Source organism: Oncorhynchus mykiss, chromosome 14 (genome assembly GCF_057628025.1).
Source record: "Oncorhynchus mykiss isolate SJ-2025 chromosome 14, ASM5762802v1, whole genome shotgun sequence".
NCBI classification, from domain to species: Eukaryota; Metazoa; Chordata; class Actinopteri; order Salmoniformes; family Salmonidae; genus Oncorhynchus; species Oncorhynchus mykiss.
In genome coordinates, this window is record NC_143035.1 from 21,997,185 (window position 1) to 22,020,985 (window position 23,801).

At 47.8% G+C, this 23,801-nt stretch overlaps 1 protein-coding gene across 13 annotated transcripts in view; it reads right to left on the reverse strand.

The window, feature by feature from the left end:
• The window catches only part of diaph2 (diaphanous related formin 2), a 705,396-nt gene that overhangs the window by 483,938 nt on the left and 197,657 nt on the right, over positions 1-23,801 (reverse strand). For all 13 annotated transcript variants that reach the window (XM_090198585.1, XM_090198584.1, XM_090198577.1 and 10 more), the window contains 3 exons: positions 15,613-15,723; positions 14,292-14,404; positions 2,118-2,234 (listed from right to left, as the gene is read on the reverse strand). In XM_090198585.1, coding sequence (XP_090054711.1) covers positions 2,118-2,234; positions 14,292-14,404; positions 15,613-15,723 — 341 coding nt within the window. The remainder of the gene's footprint in view (positions 1-2,117; positions 2,235-14,291; positions 14,405-15,612; positions 15,724-23,801) is intronic.

A 23,801-nucleotide genomic window follows, 5' to 3' on the forward strand; every position in this document is an offset into this window, starting at 1 on the left:
TGTTGAAACAGGGTACAAGGCTGTCATGTTGAAAATGTATAACATTTTAAGCCAAAGTCCACATTCTGTTGGAATATTGGCATAGGCATGTTATGCGTCCCTTTGATCAGGAAGCCATAGCATACACCTATGGACAAGTTTCACTCCATCACCTGATTTGGCCTGACAGCGAGCGTGAGTGGCCCACTTCCTCCCCCCTGGATCCCAATAGAGATCCGGTCATCAAAGCCCAAAATGATCTTAAGGTCTCCTTTTAATCTAAAATTAAAGACCTGCCATTTCACAACCAGCCAATTTAATCTGAAACATAAAAAGATATGCTGGTTCAAAGTGGCCGAAAAGGGATATATTGATGATGAATTGAGGCCTGAGCTGGAAAAAGAACCTTGTGTCAGACAGACCGACCGCACCTCGCAAAGCCCGGTGATGTATGTGGAATTATGTCTTCCTCATGGAGTAGGGGAGGAGGGAGAGCGGTGGGAAATGTATTTTTAAAAGCATATCTTTAATAAGCACATCCATTTTTAATTAGCATTTGTAGTGATCCTTTTTTACTGTCGGTGGTGGAGAGCATTGGCGTCAGTAGTGGGGGAAAGAGACAGAGAGGAGTGCTGAGGTGCTATGCTGCACTAGCTACTTAATGTGTTTTCTATTTCTCACTTTCTCCAACAAAATGAGGAATGCATTATTCATACCAGCCGAGTGAGCAGCAACTTGTCTATGGTAAATTCCTCTTGTCTTCTCTCTATTTTTTGTTAAATATTTTATTTCGGTGAAAAGTCTGACACAGCAGCGAATTGATCACTGTCATTGCCATCAGAGGAGCCGCCACTATCTCCCTCTTTTTTTCCTGTGATTGACACATTTACAGGAATCCAGAGCCGGGCCGCCATTTGAATAATTACTTAATCGTTCTAAAGTACAGAATATTAGATCTGCTCTGATATGGCCCTGGCACTTTGATCACACACAAAGAGACAGAGAGAGACAGAGAGAGACAGAGACAGAGAGAGACAGAGAGAGAGAGAGAGAGACAGACAGAGAGAGAGACAGACAGAGAGAGAGACAGAGAGTGAGAGAGACAGAGAGAGAGAGAGACAGATAGAGAGAGAGAGACAGAGAGAGAGAGAGAGACAGAGAGAGAGAGAGAGACAGAGAGAGAGACAGAGAGAGAGAGAGACAGAGAGAGAGAGAGACAGAGAGAGAGAGAGAGAGACAGACAGACAGACAGACAGACAGACAGACAGACAGACAGACAGACAGACAGACAGACAGACAGACAGACAGACAGACAGACAGACAGACAGACAGACAGACAGACAGAGAGAGAGACAGACAGACAGACAGACAGACAGACAGAGAGACAGAGAGACAGAGAGACAGAGAGACAGAGAGACAGAGAGACAGAGAGACAGAGAGACAGAGAGACAGAGAGACAGAGATACAGAGATACAGAGATACAGAGATACAGAGATACAGAGATACAGAGATACAGAGATACAGAGATACAGAGATACAGAGATACAGAGAGACAGAGAGACAGAGAGACAGAGAGACAGAGAGACAGAGAGACAGAGAGACAGAGAGACAGAGAGACAGAGAGACAGAGAGACAGAGAGACAGAGAGACAGAGAGACAGAGAGACAGAGAGACAGAGAGAGAGAGAGAGAGAGAGAGAGAGAAAAGCCCTGAGAGGAGAAAATGGACATGTGAATCTTTCATGTTGAATGCTTACATGCTTTCCCCGGGGAGATGGAGATGGCAAGGTTTTGAGAATAGCACTTGCTATAGGAAGTAATGTAGTTTTACAGGGATTGTGGCACACTTATCTACAGGGGTCAGACGCGTGTTTCGTTATCTGGCCTTACTCGAATGCGGTGTCAAGGAGTGGACGTCCTTGAGGTTTCTGCGTTGATAACGCAGCATTAGCGCTACACAGCAAAGTGTATCCCTTACAGGGGCTACATACTACTGAATAAAACAAAAATAGGGAATAGACTAGAGACTGTTTAATGTCAACATTTCAGCCTTGTGTTTTTCTCAAGACCAGTCTTGTGGAAATGCAGTCTTCCTGTGAAAGCAGTGAGAAGGGATGTGGCTGTTTGTGCAGAACTCACCTGATGTAGTAGTCGTTCCTGATGAGCAGCAGGTGCTGTAGGATGGACAGGAAGTAGGTCTCCGACCCCGTGTCTTTCACCATGTTGGACAGGAGATGGTACACCTCACCCATATCAGTGAGAAGGGGGTTAAGGTATATAATGTCATGGCAGTGTAGCAAACAATTGAGAGAAAACAGCTTGCAGTAGTAGGCTACTATGACAGACCATTTAAAAGGAGAAGGCAAACATTTACAATTCATGTGCCTTCTCTAAAAGTCCCCTATTACCTTTAACCACTTCTCCTCATATAGGATAGGACAAACTGTTCCCAAGTGGAAAAGCACATTCACACATATACACATTGTACCCCTCTCATTTAGCCACATGCATAACACATTTCACATTCCCTTATTCGGTCAGTGGCGTACTAACACAGATGAGCTTATTACTGTTTAGGTATTAAACGGACATGGGAATGAAGGAGTGCTTAAACCTGTGCTTTATCAATCTAATAATATAGTCAATCAAAATCATTTGGAAGATCCTCAAATCACAGTGTTTGTTTTCCCATCTCGAACTAGTACTCAGACAAGTGTCATTGTGCACAAGCAAACACAGCGACAATTCCTCACATCTGTTTTCCCTCTCGGGAGCGACAGAAGAGTAAACCGCTAACTTTAGGAGGGGATTTGGCAATAAAGAACAGTCCCTGTGTTCCACCTATCACTCTGCGCCTTTCAAGGAGGAGGAAATTAATCACGTGAAAACTCCATTGGGTTTGGATATTTAGGGAGAATCATGAAAAGGGGATCAGTCACTATGGAAAATATTGTCTCAGATTGTGCCTTGTCCATCGAAGAGAAAATATGTGTTATTAAACTTGCTAAAGGTACTGATTATGCGCCTCCCCAAGGAGTGCGAGCGATGGCTTTTGATGTCTAAAATAGTTGTTGAATCGGATAAGAAATCACTGTCTATGGTGTATTATTCATTTCATTATGTCCGTTTCTCTGAGTTGGATTGCTGGCTATTTGTTTCAGATCAAGAACTGTCAGAGGCTGCGAAATGGAGCGCTTGGCACAACATTTCACAGTTGATTTTTATGGAATTGAAACCATAGGGAGAAATGTTCAAATCAAGGAAAAAGTGATTTCTCTTGAGATGTGCATGTGTTTAAATATAATATCCAAGTGGGATTTCAGAATAATATCACGATCACTTTACAGTATATTGTATTTCATCTGTGTTTACGAGGAATATGGAACTGGAATTTTAATCTATAGCAAGATTACATTTGATCTTCTTTGAACTAACAACAAACCCAGTCCCAAAACTGTAAAGAATTTAGAGAAATAAATAGCTTGAGGGGGCTTATACAAAACAGTTTGCTTGAGAAAGGATCCTCCCGTGGATATTCATGTTTGAAAAGCATGTAGAAAATAAATAAAACTCAGAAATAGTCTTATTTTCAATCTGTGCACACATGCAGAAAACAAGGGGAATAGAGTGAGGCGGAATAGTGCAGTGTTCAGCCGGGAAAGATGAAAAATTGATTGCCGTCATAATATGAAGTGTACGTTTTAACAATGTCTGCTGAAATATTTACCTGCTGACTGCAGGGTGATACACTGTCTGGGCTAGAACACTTTCACAGTCAGAGGCTCTGCATTCATTCACATTTGTCTGGGGTCACCCAGCAGAAAAAATATATCTGATTTGTGTTCTTGTTTAGTCCAGAGGGCTTAAAAGCAGGGACCAAGGGCCTGGCTTCCTCAGATAAGGGGAGAGGACATGGTCGGACGAGCTTCGTTTCGGGGTTTTTAGCTACATAAAAGGACATGTCAAAGTTGTGTGGCCCCATCAAAGTTGTTTAGAGCAAATTATATCCGCTATGATGGAAAAACTGTTAAGTTCATCGTCTCAAAAGGCTGTTGAATGACAATCGAGCATTGATCACCTCTGAAAAGTTACTTAAGCGTGAGTGAACATCACTTGACAACCAGTGCAAAGACTTGACACACCCAAAATGACAGAACAGTGCTCCATACTCTCCAACTGTTCCCACTATTTCATACACCACATGATCCATCCACCACCATCAGCGCAAATCAATCCATTTTAACGCCATCTGACATTTTCTTATTAACTTCAGCCATGTCTGTAACCAAAATAGTTCTCCCATATCAAATTCGGCGAGCGCAGGGGATGGGAATACAGGCTTCTCTGATGTATCGCTTCCCACTCCTGTATGAGCCTGGAAGAAACCGATGAGAATTACCAAACTGGTGAGATGCAATTATAGGCTTGCCACACTGCTATCTGAGGGGGGACTGGGAAAGGGTCTAAGCAGCTACATCTATCAGTAAGAAAGGATCCCAGGGACTAAGCAGCTACATCTATCAGTAAGAAAGGATCCCAGGGACTAAAGCAGCTACATCTATCATTAAGAAAGGATCCCAGGGACTAAGCAGCTACATCTATCAGTAAGAAAGGATCCCAGGGACTAAGCAGCTACATCTATCAGTAAGAAAGGATCCCAGGGACTAAGCAGCTACATCTATCAGTAAGAAAGGATCCCAGGGACTAAGCAGCTACATCTATCAGTAAGAAAGGATCCCAGGGACTAAGCAGCTACATCTATCAGTAAGAAAGGATCCCAGGGACTAAGCAGCTACATCTATCAGTAAGAAACGGTGCAAGCAGCTACATCTATCATTAAGAAAGGATCCAAGGGACTAAAGCAGCTACATCTATCATTAAGAAAGGATCCCAGGGACTAAGCAGCTACATCTATCAGTAAGAAAGGATCCCAGGGACTAAGCAGCTACATCTATCAGTAAGAAAGGATCCCAGGGACTAAGCAGCTACATCTATCAGTAAGAAAGGATCCCAGGGACTAGGCAGCTACATCTATCAGTAAGAAAGGGTCTAAGCAGCTACATTTATCAGTAAGAAAGAGTACAAGCACCTGCATATATCAGTAAGAAAGGGTCTAAGCAGCTAAATCTATCAGTAAGAAAGGGTCTAAGCAGCTAAATCTATCAGTAAGAAAGGGACTAAGCAGCTACATCTATCAGTAAGAAAGGGACTAAGCAGCTAAATCTATCAGTAAGAAAGGGTCTAAGCAGCTACATATATCAATAAGAAAGGGTCTAAGCAGCTACATCTATCAGTAAGAAAGGGTCTAAGCAGCTACATCTATCAGTAAGAAAGGGTCTAAGCAGCTACATCTATCAGTAAGAAAGGGTCTAAGCAGCTACATCTATCAATAAGAAAGGGTCTAAGCAGCTACATCTATCAGTAAGAAAGGGTCTAAGCAGCTACATATATCAGTAAGAAAGGGTCTAAGCAGCTACATCTATCACTAAGAAAGGGTCTAAGCAGCTACATCTATCAGTAAGAAAGGGACTAAGCAGCTACATATATCAGTAAGAAAGGGTCTAAGCAGCTACATCTATCACTAAGAAAGGGTCTAAGCAGCTACATCTATCAGTAAGAAAGGGACTAAGCAGCTGCATCTATCAGTAAGAAAAGGTCTAAGCAGCTACATCTATCAGTAAGAAAGGGTCTAAGCAGCTACATCTATCAGTAAGAAAGGGTTGAAGCAGCTACATTTATCAGTAAGAAAGGGTCTAAGCAGCTACATCTATCAGTAAGAAAGGGTCTAAGCAGCTAAATCTATCAGTAAGAAAGGGTTGAAGCAGCTACATTTATCAGTAAGAAAGGGTCTAAGCAGCTACATCTATCAGTAAGAAAGGGTCTAAGCAGCTAAATCTATCAGTAAGAAAGGGTTGAAGCAGCTACATTTATCAGTAAGAAAGGCAGAACCCTGTCAAACTTTAGAGTACCAGACGCGCGCGGCAAATTGGAGATTTGTGTGCTTAGACAAACATTATGATCATACCTGGTTCAGTTCAGTCCTCTGAAAAGGTATTTACAAAGCATAAATAAAATATTCATACTGATAAGTACAGAACATATGAAATAAATATATGTTTGTGGTATTAGCACAGATTGTACGTTTATTCCATTACATGTACAGTGTAGAATGGAGATAATTATCTATAACGTTTTTCTTAGCACATGCCCCCTAGTTTAGTCTCTATAATAGAGGAACACATGTCACCTCTCAAACAGGGCCAATCCTAATCAACACTGAAAGCAAAATAATTTAAAACATAAAAACAAATGACCGCATCGACACAGACCGCAAACTGGGTACACAAAGCATAACCTCTCTTGGGTAGGGAGCAGTATTTTCACGTCCGGATAAAAAGTGTGCCCAAAGTAAACTGCCTGTTACTCAGGCCCAGAAGCTAGGATATGCATATCATTGGTAGATTTGGATAGAAAACACGCTAACGTTTCTAAAACTGTTACAATTAAGTCTATGAGTATAACAGAACTGATATGGCTGGCAAAACCCCGAGGACAAACCATCCCCCCAATGTATTTTTTCAGCCTACCACTGTTTTCAATGGCTGTCACTTTTATTATAAGGTGAAATCCTCCCAGATTGCAGTTCCTAGGGCATCCACTAGATGTCAACAGTCTGTAGAAAGAGTTTCAGGCTGTTTTTTGGAAAAATGAGCCAGAAATTGTAGTTTTCTAGGTGGCTTCCATTTTGGCTGTAGTGTTTCCAAGCACGTGGAAGAGACCGGGTTCTTTTGTATTCTTCTCCGGTAAAGACAATAACGATTCTCCTTTTCTTAAATTGTATCATTTATTTTCTAGGGTTTATTAGGGTACCTAAGGTTTGATTATAAACATTGTTTGACTTGTTTGGAAAAGTTTATTAGTAATGTTTGGGATTCATTTTGTATGCATTTTGATGGAGGGAAACTGGGTGGATTATTAACTGAAGCGGGCCAGCTAAACTGAGTTTTTATGGATATAAAGAAGGACATGGATATAAAGAAGGACATTATCGAACAAAAGGACCATTTGTGATGTAACTGGGACCTTTCGGAGTGCCAACAGAAAAAGATCAAAGGTAAGGCATTTATTATATCGCTATTTCTGACTTTTTTTGACGTCCTAATTACAGTTACAGTCTATCAGGTTGCGTGATCCTCGTAATGTTACGTGTAAAATACAACTAATGGGACGCAGAATTGAATGTATATCACACTCACACAAATGGGACCAGTTATTTTTCGTATTTGCTATTTCATTTATTTTACTAGCAAATTCGAGTGAACTGCTGGCACTTTAGACCCATTAAATGTCCATCTTATGTCTGCTAACATTAGCTTGAAACAAATAGTGTTACCTTTCCACAACACACGGAGACAAAAATTGATTTGTCCATGTGTTTACGTACAGCTGACAGTCGGCAAACTCAGCATCACAAAAAACTGGAGGGGCAGACACGGAGTAGCTAGTCGAAAAATGATATATTCATCTCTATTGACACAAAATCAGTACATGTCTGTGTTGCAGCTCGATAATCGGGATGTTAGATTTACTCAGTGGATTTATTTTTTATTAAAATGTAAAATAAAGAAAAAAGCAGCTACATCTACAGTATTAGTAAGAAAGGGTACAAGCGGCTACATATATTAGTAAGGGTCCCAGCAGCTACATATATTAGTAAGGGTCCCAGCAGCTACATATATTAGTAAGAAAGGGTCCAAGCAGCTACATATATTAGTAAGGGTCCAAGCGGCTACATATATTAGTAAGGGTCCCAGCAGCTACATACAGTGCCTTGCGAAAGTATTCGGCCCCCTTGAACTTTGCGACCTTTTGCCACATTTCAGGCTTCAAACATAAAGATATAAAACTGTATTATTTTGTGAAGAATCAACAACAAGTGGGACACAATCATGAAGTGGAACGACATTTATTGGATATTTCAAACTATTTTAACAAATCAAAAACTGAAAAATTGGCCGTGCAAAATTAGTCAGCCCCTTTACTTTCAGTGCAGCAAACTCTCTCCAGAAGTTCAGTGAGGATCTCTGAATGATCCAATGTTGACCTAAATGACTAATGATGATAAATACAATCCACCTGTGTGTAATCAAGTCTCCGTATAAATGCACCTGCACTGTGATAGTCTCAGAGGTCCGTTAAAAGCGCAGAGAGCATCATGAAGAACAAGGAACACACCAGGCAGGTCCGAGATACTGTTGTGAAGAAGTTTAAAGCCGGATTTGGATACAAAAAGATTTCCCAAGCTTTAAACATCCCAAGGAGCACCGTGCAAGCGATAATATTGAAATGGAAGGAGTATCAGACCACTGCAAATCTACCAAGACCTGGCCGTCCCGCTAAACTTTCAGCTCATACAAGGAAAAGACTGATCAGAGATGCAGCCAAGAGGCCCATGATCACTCTGGATGAACTGCATATCGTATATTGTCGAATATTGCACAAATCTGGCCTTTATGGAAGAGTGGCAAGAAGAAAGACATTTCTTAAAGATATCCATAAAAAGTGTCGTTTAAAGTTTGCCACAAGCCACCTGGGAGACACACCAAACATGTGGAAGAAGGTGCTCTGGTCAGATGAAACCAAAATTGAACTTTTTGGCAACAATACAAAACGTTATGTTTGGCGTAAAAGCAACACAGCTGAACACACCATCCCCACTGTCAAACATAGTGGTGGGAGCATCATGGTTTGGGCCTGCTTTTCTTCAGCAGGGACAGGGAAGATGGTTCAAATTGATGGGAAGATGGATGGAGCCAAATACAGGACCATTCTGGAAGAAAACCTGATGGAGTCTGCAAAAGACCTGAGACTGGGACGGAGATTTGTCTTCCAACAAGACAATGATCCAAAACATAAAGCAAAATCTACAATGGAATGGTTCAAAAATAAACATATCCAGGTGTTAGAATGGCCAAGTCAAAGTCCAGACCTGAATCCAATCGAGAATCTGTGGAAAGAACTGAAAACTGCTGTTCACAAATGCTCTCCATCTAACCTCATTGAGCTCGAGCTGTTTTGCAAGGAGGAATGGGAAAAAATTTCAGTCTCTCGATGTGCAAAACTGATAGAGACATACCCCAAGCGACTTACAGCTGTAATCGCAGCAAAAGGTGGCGCTACAAAGTATTAACTTAAGGGGGCTGAATAATTTTGCACGCCCAATTTTTCAGTTTTTGATTTGTTAAAAAAGTTTGAAATATCCAATAAATGTCATTCCACTTCATGATTGTGTCCCACTTGTTGTTGATTCTTCACAAAAAATACAGTTTTATATCTTTGTGTTTGAAGCCTGAAATGTGGCAAAAGGTTGCAAAGTTCAAGGGGGCCGAATATTTCCGCAAGGCACTGTATATTAGTAAGAAAAGGTCCAAGCAGCTACATATATTAGTAAGGGTCCAAGCAGCTACATATATTAGTAAGGGTCCCAGCAGCTACATATATTAGTAAGAAAGGGTCCAAGCAGCTACATATATTAGTAAGAAAGGGTCCAAGCAGCTACATATATCAGTAAGAAACAGTTCAAGCAGCTACATCCATCAGTAAGTAACGGTTCAAGCAGCTACATCCATCAGTAAGAAAGGGTACCAGAAGTTACAACTATCAGTACGAAAGGGTCCCAACAGTTACAGCTATCAGCAAAAAAGGGTCCCAGTAGTTATATCTATCAGTAATCAGCAAACATGAAAAACACTACCTACAGAACAATGCAAATCCAAAAACCCACGCACATCTCGCGCTTTCGCTCTCGCCCCGTCTCGCGCTTTCGCTCTCTCCCCGTCTCTCGCCCCGTCTCGTGCTTTCGCTCTCCCTCTCGCCCCGTCTCGCTCTCTCTCCCTCTCGCCCAGTCTCGCTCCCTCTCCCTCTCGCCCCGTCTCGCTCCCTCTCCCTCTCGCCCAGTCTCGCTCTCTCTCCCTCTCGCCCCGTCTCGCTCCCTATCCCTCTCGCCCCGTCTCGCTCCCTCTCCCCCCGTCTCGCTCCCTCTCCCTCTCGCCCCGTCTCGCTCCCTCTCCCTCTCGCCCCGTCTCCCTCTCGCCCCGTCTCGCTCCCTCTCCCTCTCGCCCGTCTCGCTCCCTCTCGCCCCGTCTCGCTCCCTCTCCCTCTCGCCCCGTCTCGCTCCCTCTCCCTCTCGCCCCGTCTCGCTCCCTCTCCCTCTCGCCCCGTCTCGCTCCCTCTCCCTCTCGCCCCGTCTCGCTCCCTCTCCCCCCGTCTCGCTCCCTCTCCCTCCGTCTCGCTCCCTCTCCCTCCGTCTCGCTCCCTCTCCCTCCGTCTCGATCCCTCTCCCTCTCGCCCCGTCTCCCTCTCGCCCCGTCTCGCCCCCTCTCCCTCTCGGCCCGTCTCGGCCCCTCTCCCTCTCCCGGCCCCGCCCCCTCTCCCGGCCCCTCTCCCTCTCCCTCCGTCTCGCTCCCTCTCCCTCCGTCTCGCTCCCTCTCCCTCTCGCCCCGTCTCGCCCCCTCTCCCTCTCGCCCCGTCTCGCCCCCTCTCCCTCTCGGCACCTCTCCCTCTCCCGGCCCCACTCCCTCTCCCGGCCCCGCTCCCTCTCCCTCCGTCTCGCTCCCTCTCCCTCCGATTCGCTCCCTCTCCCTCCGACTCGCTCCCTCTCCCTCCGACTCGCTTCCTCTCCCTCCGTCTCGCTCCCTCTCCCTCCGTCTCGCTCCCTCTCCCTCCGTCTCGCTCCCTCTCCCCCCGTCTCGCTCCCTCTCCCGCCGTCTCGCTCCCTCTCCCTCCGTCTCGCTCCCTCTCCCTCTCGGCCAGTCTCGCTCCCTCTCCCTCTCGCCCCGTCTCGCTCCCTCTCCCTCTCGCCCCGTCTCGCTCCCTCTCCCTCTCGGCCCGTCTCGCTCCCTCTCCCTCTCGGCCCGTCTCCCTCTCGGCCCCTCTCCCTCTCTCTCCCTCTCCCTCCGTCTCGTTCCCTCTCCCTCCGTCTCGCTCCCTCTCGCCCCGTCTCGCCCCCTCTCCCTCTCGCCCCGTCTCGCCCCCTCTCCCTCTCGGCCCGTCTCGGCCCCTCTCCCTCACCCGGCCCCGCTCCCTCTCCCTCCGTCTCGCTCCCTCTCCCTCCGTCTCGCTCCCTCTCCCTCCGTCTCGCCCCCTCTCCCTCTCGCCCCGTCTCGCCCCCTCTCCCTCTCGCCCCGTCTCGCCCCCTCTCCCTCTCGGCCCGTCTCGGCCCCTCTCCCTCACCCGGCCCCGCTCCCTCTCCCTCCGTCTCGCTCCGTCTCCCTCCGTCTCGCTCCCTCTCGCTCCCTCTCCCTCTCGCCCCGTCTCGCCCCCTCTCCCTCTCGCCCCGTCTCGCCCCCTCTCCCTCTCGGCCAGTCTCGCTCCCTCTCCCTCTCGCCCCGTCTCGCTCCCTCTCCCTCTGTCTCGCTCCCTCTCCCTCTCGGCCCGTCTCGCTCCCTCTCCCTCTCGGCCCGTCTCCCTCTCGGCCCCTCTCCCTCTCTCTCCCTCTCCCTCCGTCTCGTTCCCTCTCCCTCCGTCTCGCTCCCTCTCGCCCCGTCTCGCCCCCTCTCCCTCTCGCCCCGTCTCGCCCCCTCTCCCTCTCGGCCCGTCTCGGCCCCTCTCCCTCTCCCTCACCCGGCCCCGCTCCCTCTCCCTCCGTCTCGCTCCCTCTCCCTCCGTCTCGCTCCCTCTCCCTCCGTCTCGCTCCCTCTCCCTCTCGCCCCGTCTCGCCCCCTCTCCCTCTCGCCCCGTCTCGCCCCCTCTCCCTCTCGCCCCGTCTCGGCACCTCTCCCTCTCCCGGCCCCGCTCCCTCTCCCGGCCCCGCTCCCTCTCCCTCCGTCTCGCTCCCTCTCCCTCCGACTCGCTCCCTCTCCCTCCGTCTCGCTCCCTCTCCCTCCGTCTCGCTCCATCTCCCTCCGTCTCGCTCCCTCTCCCTCCGTCTCGCTCCCTCTCCCGCCGTCTCGCTCTCTCTCCCTCCGTCTCGCTCCCTCTCCCTCTCGGCCAGTCTCGCTCCCTCTCCCTCTCGGCCAGTCTCGCTCCCTCTCCCTCTCGGCCCGTCTCGCTCCCTCTCCCTCTCGGCCCGTCTCGCTCCCTCTCCCTCTCGGCCCGTCTCCCTCCCTCTCCCTCTCGGCCCCTCTCCCTCCGTCTCGCTCCCTCTCCCTCCGTCTCGCTCCCTCTCCCTCTCGCCCCGTCTCGCCCCCTCTCCCTCTCGGCCCGTCTCGCCCCCTCTCCCTCTCGGCCCGTCTCGGCCCCTCTCCCTCTCGGCCCGTCTCGGCCCCTCTCCCTCTCGGCCCGTCTCGGCCCCTCTCCCTCTCCCGGCCCCGCTCCTTCTCCCGGCCCCGCTCCCTCTCCCTCCGTCTCGCTCCCTCTCCCTCCGTCTCGCTCCCTCTCCCTCCGTCTCGCTCCCTCTCCTTCCGTCTCGCTCCGTCTCGCCCCCTCTCCCTCTCGCCCCCGTCTCGCCCCCTCTCCATCTCGGCCCCTCTCCCTCTCCCGGTCCCGCTCCCTCTCCCGGCCCCGCTCCGTCTCGCTCCCTCTCCCTCCGTCTCGCTCCCTCTCCCTCCGTCTCGCTCCCTCTCCCTCCGTCTCGCTCCCTCTCCCTCTCGCCCCGTCTCGCTTCCTCTCCCCCCGTCTCGCTCCCTCTCCCTCTCGCCCCGTCTCGCTCCCTCTCCCTCTCGCCCCGTCTCGCTCCCTCTCCCTCTCGCCCCGTCTCGCCCCCTCTCCCTCTCTCGGCCCCTCTCCCTCTCTCGGCCCCTCTCCCTCTCTCGGCCCCTCTCCCTCTCTCGGCCCCTCTCCCTCTCTCGCCCCCTCTCGCCCCCTCTCGCTCTCTCGCCCTCTCTCGCCCCCTCTCGCTCCCTCTCCCTCTCGCCCCGTCTCGCCCCCTCTCCCGGCCCCTCTCCCTCTCTCGGCCCCTCTCCCTCTCTCGGCCCCTCTCCCTCTCTCGCCCCCTCTCCCTCTCTCGCCCCCTCTCGCTCTCTCGCCCCCTCTCGCTCTCTCGCCCCCCCTCGCTCTCTCGCCCCCTCTCGCTCTCTCGCCCCCCCCTCTCGCTCTCTCTTACTCTCCTCTTTATCTCTCTCTCTTCGTTTTACTTCTACTCATGTTGCGGAGCTGGGTAGCATGAATAAACATGAGCAGCAGTAGAGGTGAGATGTGGACCAGTCAGTGGTAGGGTCAATCAATCACTATTTCACAGCATCATTCATATTCATTAGTGGCCTGGAGTCACATCCTCAGCACACAGACCTGGGCTGGACAGAGAGGAGACGTGTCTCTCAGTGTTAGTATTCATGAGGCAAGGAAAACAAGCTACAATCTACTTGTGTGCGTGTATGCGTGCAAGTTTGTGCATGTCAGCGACGAGAGCTAGCACAGATTAACACCACATTGTCCATGGAAACAAACATTGGGCCCTCTCATTTGTGAACCTGCTCAAGGACATCATTAATCCAGGTGTGGTGTTTGTTTTTTCCCTTCCCTCACAGCGTCAACAGTAACTGTCACTCAGCACAGCAATCAGTGGCATATTTTCGAGCACTGTGAGAATTGGGGAGACAAAGGCTGGCAGTGAGAACATCTGTATAACAGTGTCTGGCCCTGCACTGTCTGCCTACCATGTCAGCATTTCACACATCCAAATGCCCTTATTGAATTATTTAGGCACCAAGCCAAGAATGCTTTAAAACAAGTCTTGAACTCGAGACCCAATTAGGGCTCACTTTATTAACCACTCAAAAAGTTTCCAGTTGAGCGGACATAGAGGGACGACTTGGAGACACCAACTTGTCATTTCTAGTTAAAAGAAAGCGGGAGAAAGGTAAAGTATTTTAATCACAGGCGTGATTAAGGAGACAAAACACTAGAGGTCACAGAAAATGGACCTCGGTGTGCCAGTCAAAACAACTGCACTAAAAATCTTATCTGCCTTAACAGACTTAAAATAGATGGCCATAACATAACCAGACAGTGTTCTGAAGACAAAACAACTGGTAATGATTGACAGTTGCCTCCCGTGTCTTGCATCTGCCAGTTGAGAGCTGATGGAAACGGCTGAGAGATGGGGAATGGTGGTGAGATGGGGAATGGTGGTGAGATGTGGGAATGGTGGTGAGAGAGGGTGCAGAACCGAGGCAAGCAAAAGAGAAGAAGAGCCTGTTTACCTGGTAAGCGATAGGGCTGGGAGATTGCACTATAGTTCCTCAAATCCTTCTCTAATGAACCTGACCCTGCCGGCTTTAGACCTGTAAGCCTGGCGAGGCCCACACAATACATTCATTTCCAGCAGCCCCTTTTCCATGGCCGGAACAGCGGCACGGGCAGACAAAAGGATATTCCATCTCGGCGCGGATGTCATCGAGGCGATGGGAGAGCTCAATGGAGTCCTCCTCCTTGTTCTCATTGAACACCTTCAGTTGGATGTCCAGCTCCTCTGTCTCTTTCAGCTCCTGTAATTCAAAAAGACATGAATAGACTGTGGTAGACAGCAGAGGACTGAATGTACCTACAGTATGGATTAATTATATACACTGTTATCAGTACGTACATAAAACAAACCTAGCCTGATTGTCCTAGCCTATACTGGTTCCATTAATGGAGACAAGTGTATGCTGGTTTCCAAGTCACAGCTGTATGGGAACTAGGACACCCATCCGCCTCCTTCCCTGCCGGCCTGGTATACCTGAATCACCCAGCGCTCCACACCTGCTCCCTCAACGAGGAGCTATAATGGTGCACTTTACAACTTTCCTATGAATCATTGGCGTTAAGAGTTTACGGACGACACCAGGCCAAATGGAACCCAATTTCTGCAGCTATCAATCACCTCGCTGCTCTTCGGGCATGCCATCCGTCTTGCTTCGGAGAGGGAGTTAGCATGCAATGCAACAGAAAGGAGAGGTCTCAAAGACTCTCGGCCAATAGCAACCTCTCAGTACTTTATCATAGAACTGGTTCATTTTAGCTTTCCTCTTGGTCACCTGACTGTATTGGCTCCACAACACAACACAAATAGTGTGCCCCGCCTCTTATTAAATGCTGGCATTAAAGCTTCAAATTAGGCATTTGTAAATAATTGTAAAGGAAACACCATCATATCGGGGGGCAGATATGAAGATAATTAAACTAATGACAGCGATAATCAAGCGGAGCAGTCAAGATGACTTATTAACACGTGGAAAATTCCCCTCTGCAAATGAGGTCATGAGGGATGAGTGGATGCCGAGTGCAAGGATCTGTCTGCTGATTGATAATGATGCCACGGCGAGCTGTGATCAGTGAGGTGGTGCCGGCGGTGAGGTGAGCTAGAACAATCCAATATAATAATGGAAGCAATGTGGAGGCGAGACAGAAGGAAGGAGCTTTGTCTCTCGCAGACAAACAGGGAGAGGCAGGGAGGGCTAGGGACTAAAACTAACTGTTTAATGGGAGTTGGAGGGGGAGTCAATCATTCATTGTCCCAACTGGAAAATGTGTAGTGGACTGTTTCAGAGAGTTTATGGTCCAAATCTGCCTCAACTCAGATGTACAAGTCTCACTTGCTAAATGAGGTTTTATGCATGTAAAACAACACACAAATGATACCTAGACTGCCAATTTAATGTATCTCTATACCCCTGAAGGTGTGTGACGGAGAGCCCCTTGCATTGTAACTCACCGGTAGGATCTTCTTGAGGCCACAGCGGAGGAACTCGTTGCGCAGATGTATCCTGAAGTCCAGATCGTCCGGAGAGGTGACCAGAGCGTTGATCAGCTGCATGCAGGCCACCTGTTGCCATGTACACACGTTAGAGAGAACATATTTTTGTAATTCATTCTATTTAACATGACTCAACATTAAATTAAATGGTGATATAGTGATTTATCATGCATGGCCTCTCTGTATGGTATCAATCTATGTTATGATGCAGCAGGCACCGTTGACTTAAAAGACTTTGGGGAGCGTATGTGTGAAACATTTCATGTGTATACAGTGCATTCGGAAAGTATTCAGACCCCTTTTTCCACATTTCATTATGTTACAGCCTTATTCTAAAATTGTCCGTAGAGATCCTTGATGAAAAATCCTCAGCAATCTATACACAATACCCCACAATGACGAAGTAAAAACAATTTTAGACATTTTTGCAAAGGTATATATTTTTAAATACCTTATTTACATAAGTATTCAGACCCTTTCCTATGAGACTCGAAATTGAGCTAAGGTGCATCCTGTTTCCAATGATCCTCCTTGAGATGTTTCGACAACTTGATTGGAGTCCACTTGCGGTAAATTCAATTGATTGGACATGGTCTGGAAAGGTACAAACCCCTCTATATGAGGTCCCACAGTTGACAGGGCATGTCGGAGAAAAAACCATGAGGTCGAAAGAATTGTCCTTAGAGATCAGAGACAGGATTGTGTTGAGGCACAGATCTGGGGAAGGGTACCAAAACATTTCTGCAGCATTGAAGGTCCCCAAGAACACAGTGGCCTACATCATTCTTAAATGGAAGAAGTCTTGAACCACCAAGACTCATCCTAGAGTTGGCTGCCCGGACAAACGGAGCAATCGGCGAGAAGTGCCATTGTCAGGGAGTTGACCAAGTACCTGATGGTCACTCAGAGAGCTCTAGAGTTCCTCTGTGGAGATGGGAGAACCTTCCAGAAGGACAACCAACTCTGTTGCTCTCCACCAATCAGGCCTTTATGGTAGAGTGACCAGACTGAAGCCACTCCACAGTAAAAACCCCATGACAGCCCACTTGGAGTCTGCCAAAAGGCACCTAAAGACTCTCAGACCATGAGAAACAAGATTATCTGGTGAAACCAGATAGAACTCTTTGGCCTGAATGCCAAGTGTCACGTCTGGAGGAAACCTGGCACCATCCCTACGGTGAAATATGGTGGTGGCAGCATCATGCTGTGGGGATGTTTTTCAGTGGCAGGATCACCTTCCAACAGGACAATGACCCTAAGCACAGAGCCAAGACAACGCAGGAGTGACTTTGGGACAAGTCTATGAACGTCCTTGAGTGGCCCAGCCAGAGCCCGGACTCGAACATCTCTGGGGAGACCTGAAAATAGATGTGCAGCAACGCTCCCCATCCTGGTCATGGCTCACAACCCCATTATCTCAGAAACCCTAGACCCAATTTGCATACCGCCCAAACAGATCCACAGATTATGCAATCTCTATTGCACTTCACACCACCCTTTCCCACATGGACAAAAGGAACACCTATGTGAGAATTCTATTCATTGACTACAGCTCAGCGTTCAACAACATAGTGCCCTCAAAGCCCATCAATAAGCTAAGGACCCTGGACTAAACACCTCCCTCTGCAACTGGATCCTGGTAAGGGTAGGTAACAACACATCCACCATGCTGATCCTCAACACAGGAGCCCCTCTGGGGTGGGTGGGTGCTCAGTCCACTCCTGAACTGCCTGTTCACTCATGACTGCACGGCCAGGCATGACTACAACACCATCATTAAGTTTGCCGATGACAGAACAGTGGTAAGCCTGATCACCGACAAGGACGAGACGGCCTATTGGGAGGAGGTCAGAGACCTGGCCGTGTGGTGCCAGAATAACAACCTCTCCCTCAACGTGATCAAGACAAATGAGATGATTGTGGACTACAGGAAAAAGAGGACCGAGCACGCGCCCATTCTCATCGACGGGGCTGCAGTGGAGCAGGATGAGAGCTTCAAGTTCCTTGGTGTCCACATAACCAACACACAAACATGGTCCAAGCACACCAAAACAGTTGTGAAGAGGGCACGACAAAAACTATTCCCCCTCAAGAGACTGAAAAGATTTGGCATGGGTCCTCAGATCCTCAAACGGTTCTACAGCTGCACCATCGAGAGCATCCTGACTGGTTGCATCACTGCCTGGTATGGCAACTGCTCGGCCTCCGACCACAAGGCACTACAGAGGGTACTAGGAATGGTCCAGTACGTCACTGGGGCCAAGCTTCTTGCCATCCAGGACCGCTATACCAGGCGGTGTCAGAAGAAGATCCTAAAAATTGTCAAAGTCTCCAGCCACCCTAGTCATAGACTGTTCTCTCTGCTACCGCATGGCAAGCAGTACTGGAGTGCCAAGTCTAGGTCCAAGAGGCTTCTAAACAGCTTCTACATCCAAGCCATAAGACTCCTGAACACCTAATCAAATGGCTACCCAGATTATTTGCATTGCCCCCACTCCTCCTCTTTTACACCGCTGCAACTCTCTGTTGTTATCATCTATGCATTGTCACTTTAATAACTACCTTCATGTACATATTTCCTCAACTAACAGGTGCCCTCGCACATTTACTCTGTACCGGTACCTCCCTGTATATAGTCTCGCTATTGTTATTTTACTGATGTTCTTTAATTACTTGTCACTTATATTTATTATTTAGTATCCAGATTTTTTTTAACTGCATTGTTGGTTAAAGGCTCATAAGTAAGCATTTCAGTATAAGTTCAGCGCATGTGACAAAAAAAAAATGTATTTGATGCTGCTTTGCTGGTGACACCTTTGTGATTTATTTAGAATTCAAGGCACGCTTAACCAGCATGGCTACCACAGCATTCTGCAGCGATATGCCATCCCATCTGGTTTGCGTTTAGTGGGACTAACATTTGTTTTCAACAGGACAATGACCCAACACAAGGGCTGTAAGGGCTATTTGACCAAGAAGGAGAGTGATGGAGTGCTGCATTAGATGTTCTGGCCTCCACAATAGCCAGACCTCAACCCAATTGAGATGGTTTGGGATGATTTGGACCGTAGAGTGAAGGAAAAGCAGCAAACGAGTGCACAGTATATGTGGGAAGTCTTTCAAGACTGTTGGAAAAGCATTCCAGGTGAAGCCGGTTGAGAGAATGCCAAGAGTGTGCAAAGCTGTCAAAGACAAATGGTGGCTATTTTGAAGAATCTCAAACATAAAATATATTTTGATTTGTTTAACACTTTTTTTTTTAACCACGTGTTATTTCATAGTTTTGATGTCTTCACTATTATTCTAAAATGTAGAAAATAGTAAAAATAAAGAAAAACCCTTCAATAAGTAGGTGTGTCCATATATAAACTCAGCAAATAAAGGCCCTCTCACTGACAACTGTGTTTATTTTCATGAACACAAGATTCAACAACATACATAAACTGAACAAGTTCCACAGACATGTGACTAACAGAAATTGATTAATGTGTCCCTGAACAGAGGGGGGGTCAAAATCAAAAGTAACCGTCAGTATCTGGTGTGGCCACCAGCTGCATTAAGTACTGCAGTGCATCTTCTCCTCATGGACTGCACCAGATTTCCCAGTTCTTGCTGTGAGATGTTACCCCACTTATCCACCAAGGCACCTGCAAGTTCCCGGACATTTCTGAGGGGAATGGCCCTAGCCCTCGCCCACTGATCCAACAGGTCCCAGATGGGACTGAGATGGGATTGAGATCCGGGCTCTTCGCTGGCCATGGCAGAATACAGACATTCCTGTCTTGCAGGAAATCACGCACAGAACGAGCAGTATGGCTGGTGGCATTGTCATGCTAAACATCTTCACAGTAGTCTGCCACTGCGAGGATGATCAGCTGTCCGTCCTGTCTCCCTGTAGCGTTGTCTTAGTCGTCTCATCATCCAAGATCGCATAGCAGTTCAGACGTCTTTTGTCCTCGTCTTGTCGTGTCCTGTATATATATATATTTACAACTTTTTTTCACATACATTTTATTTTTATTTTCCATCAACTCATCTTCTAAACACTCTCCTGCAACCAGCCTCACCAATTTATATTTATAAAAAAGTATTATTTACCTCAGATCTGCAATCCTTCAGGAAGCTAGCCAGAAACTCCAGGAGGCTGGCCAGAAACTAGCCAGAAGCTAGCCAGGAGCTAGCCCAGAAGCTAATCAGAAGCTAACCACGGTTTGTGGTCATCGGCTGTCCTTTAGTTCGAAAATCTATCGAAAATCTATCGCCAGTTTTGTACGGCGCAGCGCGGCTCGGAACGGAACATACCGGACCAATTTTTCTCTCCATGTCCCTGGATTTCAACTGCTCTCTGGACATTCATACCCGGATCTCACAGCTAGCTAGCTGCTATCCGTGTGACAGTCGGCTTTCGTCGATTCCGGAGCAAACATCGATTGTTCCGGTGCTAGCCAGCTCCGTCAATCACGCCTGAGTCCCATCATTCACTCCTGGGCTGCAGTCACCTATCCGGACCCGTTTCACTGCCTACGCGGAGCCCCACCGGGCCTTCACAACCGGACTGCCGACGTTATCTACCTGAAGGAGATCCGGCTGGCTCCTCTGTCGCGACGTTACCGGAACGCCCATCTGCGGCCCGCTAACCGTTAGCTGTCTTTCCGGCTGCTATCTGAATAGACAATCGGACAATTTATTTATTTGAATTATTATGTTTTCTTCTCGGGCCTCTATAACTATATCTATTGTTCTTATTTTTGTTGTTGTGTGATTTGGATTAATCCCCTCTACCACACGGAACCCCACTAATCTACTGACCGAACGCAAGAGGTGGCTAACAACAGACTCCATCCTATGCTAGCTTGCTACCGGTTGGCTTGGCTAGCTGTCTAAATCGCCGTGACCCTAAACCAACCTCTCCACTCACTGGACCCTTTTGATCACTCGACTAAGCATGCCTCTCCTTAATGTCAATATGTCTTGTCCATTGCTGTTCTGGTTAGTGTTTATTGGCTTATTTCACTGTAGAGCCTCTAGTCCTGCTCACTATACCTTATCCAACCTATTAGTTCCACCACCCACACATGCAATGACATCTCCTGGTTTCAATGATGTTTCTAGAGACAATATCTCTCTCTTCATCACTCAATACCTAGGTTTACCTCCACTGTATTCACATCCTACCTTACCTTTGTCTGTACATTATACCTTGATGCTATTTTATCGCCCCCAGAAACCTCCTTTTACTCTCTGTTCCAGACGTTCTAGACGACCAATTCTTATTGCTTTTAGTCGCACCCTTATCCTACTCCTCCTATGTTCCTCTGGCGATGTAGAGGTGAATCCAGGCCCTGCAGTGCCTAGCTCCACTCCTATTCCCCAGGCGCTCTCTTTTGACGACTTCTGTAACCGTAATAGCCTTGGTTTCATGCATGTTAACATTAGAAGCCTCCTCCCTAAGTTTGTTCTATTCACTGCTTTAGCACACTCTGCCAACCCGGATGTTCTAGCTGTGTCTGAATCCTGGCTTAGGAAGACCACCAAAAATTCAGACATTTTAATTCCAAACTACAACATTTTCAGACAAGATAGAACTGCCAAAGGGGGCGGTGTTGCAATTTACTGCAAAGATAGCCTGCAGAGTTCTGTCCTACTATCCAGGTCTGTACCCAAACAATTTGAACTTCTACTTTTAAAAATCCACCTTTCTAAAAACAAGTCTCTCACCGTTGCCGCCTGCTATAGACCACCCTCTGCCCCCAGCTGTGCTCTGGACACCATATGTGAACTGATTGCCCCCCATCTATCTTCAGAGCTCGTGCTGCTAGGCGACCTAAACTGGAACATGCTTAACACCCCAGCCATCCTACAATCTAAACTTGATGCCCTCAATCTCACACAAATTATCAATGAACCTACCAGGTACCTCCCCAAAGCCTTAAACACGGGCACCCTCATAGATATCATCCTAACCAACTTCCCCTCTAAATACACCTCTGCTGTCTTCAACCAAGATCTCAGCGATCACTGCCTCATTGCCTGCATCCGTAATGGGTCAGCGGTCAAACGACCTCCTCTCATCACTGTAAAACGCTCCCTGAAACACTTCAGCGAGCAGGCCTTTCTAATCGACCTGGCCGGGGTATCCTGGAAGGATATTGACCTCATCCCGTCAGTAGAGGATGCCTGGATATTTTTTAAAAATGCCTTCCTAACCATCTTAAATAAACATGCCCCATTCAAGAAATTTAGAACCAGGAACAGATATAGCCCTTGGTTCTCCCCAGACCTGACTGCCCTTAATCAACACAAAAACGTCCTATGGCGTTCTGCATTAGCATCGAACAGCCCCCGTGATATGCAGCTGTTCAGGGAAGCTAGAAACCATTATACACAGGCAGTTAGAAAAGCCAAGGCTAGCTTTTTCAAGCAGAAATTTGCTTCTTGCAACACTAACTCAAAAAAGTTCTGGGACACTGTAAAGTCCATGGAGAATAAGAACACCTCCTCCCAGCTGCCCACTGCACTGAAGATAGGAAACACTGTCACCACTGATAAATCCACCATAATTGAAAATTTCAATAAGCATTTTTCTACTGCTGGCCATGCTTTCCACCTGGCTACTCCTACCCCTGTCAACAGCACCGCACCCCCAACAGCAACTCGCCCAAGCCTTCCCCATTTCTCCTTCTCCCAAATCCATTCAGCTGATGTTCTGAAAGAGCTGCAAAATCTGGACCCCTACAAATCAGCCGGGCTAGACAATCTGGACCCTTTCTTTCTAAAATTATCTGCCGAAATTGTTGCCACCCCTATTACTAGCCTGTTCAACCTCTCTTTCGTGTCGTCTGAGATTCCCAAAGATTGGAAAGCAGCTGCGGTCATCCCCCTCTTCAAAGGGGGGGACACTCTTGACCCAAACTGCTACAGACCTATATCTATCCTACCATGCCTTTCTAAGGTCTTCGAAAGCCAAGTCAACAAACAGATTACCGACCATTTTGAATCTCACCATACCTTCTCTGCTATGCAATCTGGTTTCAGAGCTGGTCATGGGTGCACCTCAGCCACGCTCAAGGTCCTAAACGATATCTTAACCGCCATCGATAAGAAACATTACTGTGCAGCCGTATTCATTGATCTGGCCAAGGCTTTCGACTCTGTCAATCACCACATCCTCATCGGCAGACTCAACAGCCTTGGTTTCTCAAATGATTGCCTCGCCTGGTTCATCAACTACTTCTCTGATAGAGTTCAGTGTGTCAAATCTGAGGGTCTGTTGTCCGGACCTCTGGCAGTCTCTATGGGGGTGCCACAGGGTTCAATTCTTGGACCGACTCTCTTCTCTGTATACATCAATGAGGTCGCTCTTGCTGCTGGTGAGTCTCTGATCCACCTCTACGCAGACGACACCATTCTGTATACTTCCGGCCCTTCTTTGGACACTGTGTTAACAACCCTCCAGGCAAGCTTCAATGCCATACAACTCTCCTTCCGTGGCCTCCAACTGCTCTTAAATACAAGTAAAACTAAATGCATGCTCTTCAACCGATCGCTACCTGCACCTACCCGCCTGTCCAACATCACTACTCTGGACGGCTCTGACTTAGAATACGTGGACAACTACAAATACTTAGGTGTCTGGTTAGACTGTAAACTCTCCTTCCAGACCCATATCAAACATCTCCAATCCAAAGTTAAATCTAGAATTGGCTTCCTATTTCGCAACAAAGCATCCTTCACTCATGCTGCCAAACATACCCTTGTAAAACTGACCATCCTACCAATCCTCGACTTTGGCGATGTAATTTACAAAATAGCCTCCAATACCCTACTCAACAAACTGGATGCAGTCTATCACAGTGCAATCCGTTTTGTCACCAAAGCCCCATACACTACCCACCATTGCGACCTGTACGCTCTCGTTGGCTGGCCCTCGCTTCATATTCGTCGCCAAACCCACTGGCTCCATGTCATCTACAAGACCCTGCTAGGTAAAGTCCCCCCTTATCTCAGCTCGCTGGTCACCATAGCATCTCCCACCTGTAGCACACGCTCCAGCAGGTATATCTCTCTAGTCACCCCCAAAACCAATTCTTTCTTTGGCCGCCTCTCTTTCCAGTTCTCTGCTGCCAATGACTGGAACGAACTACAAA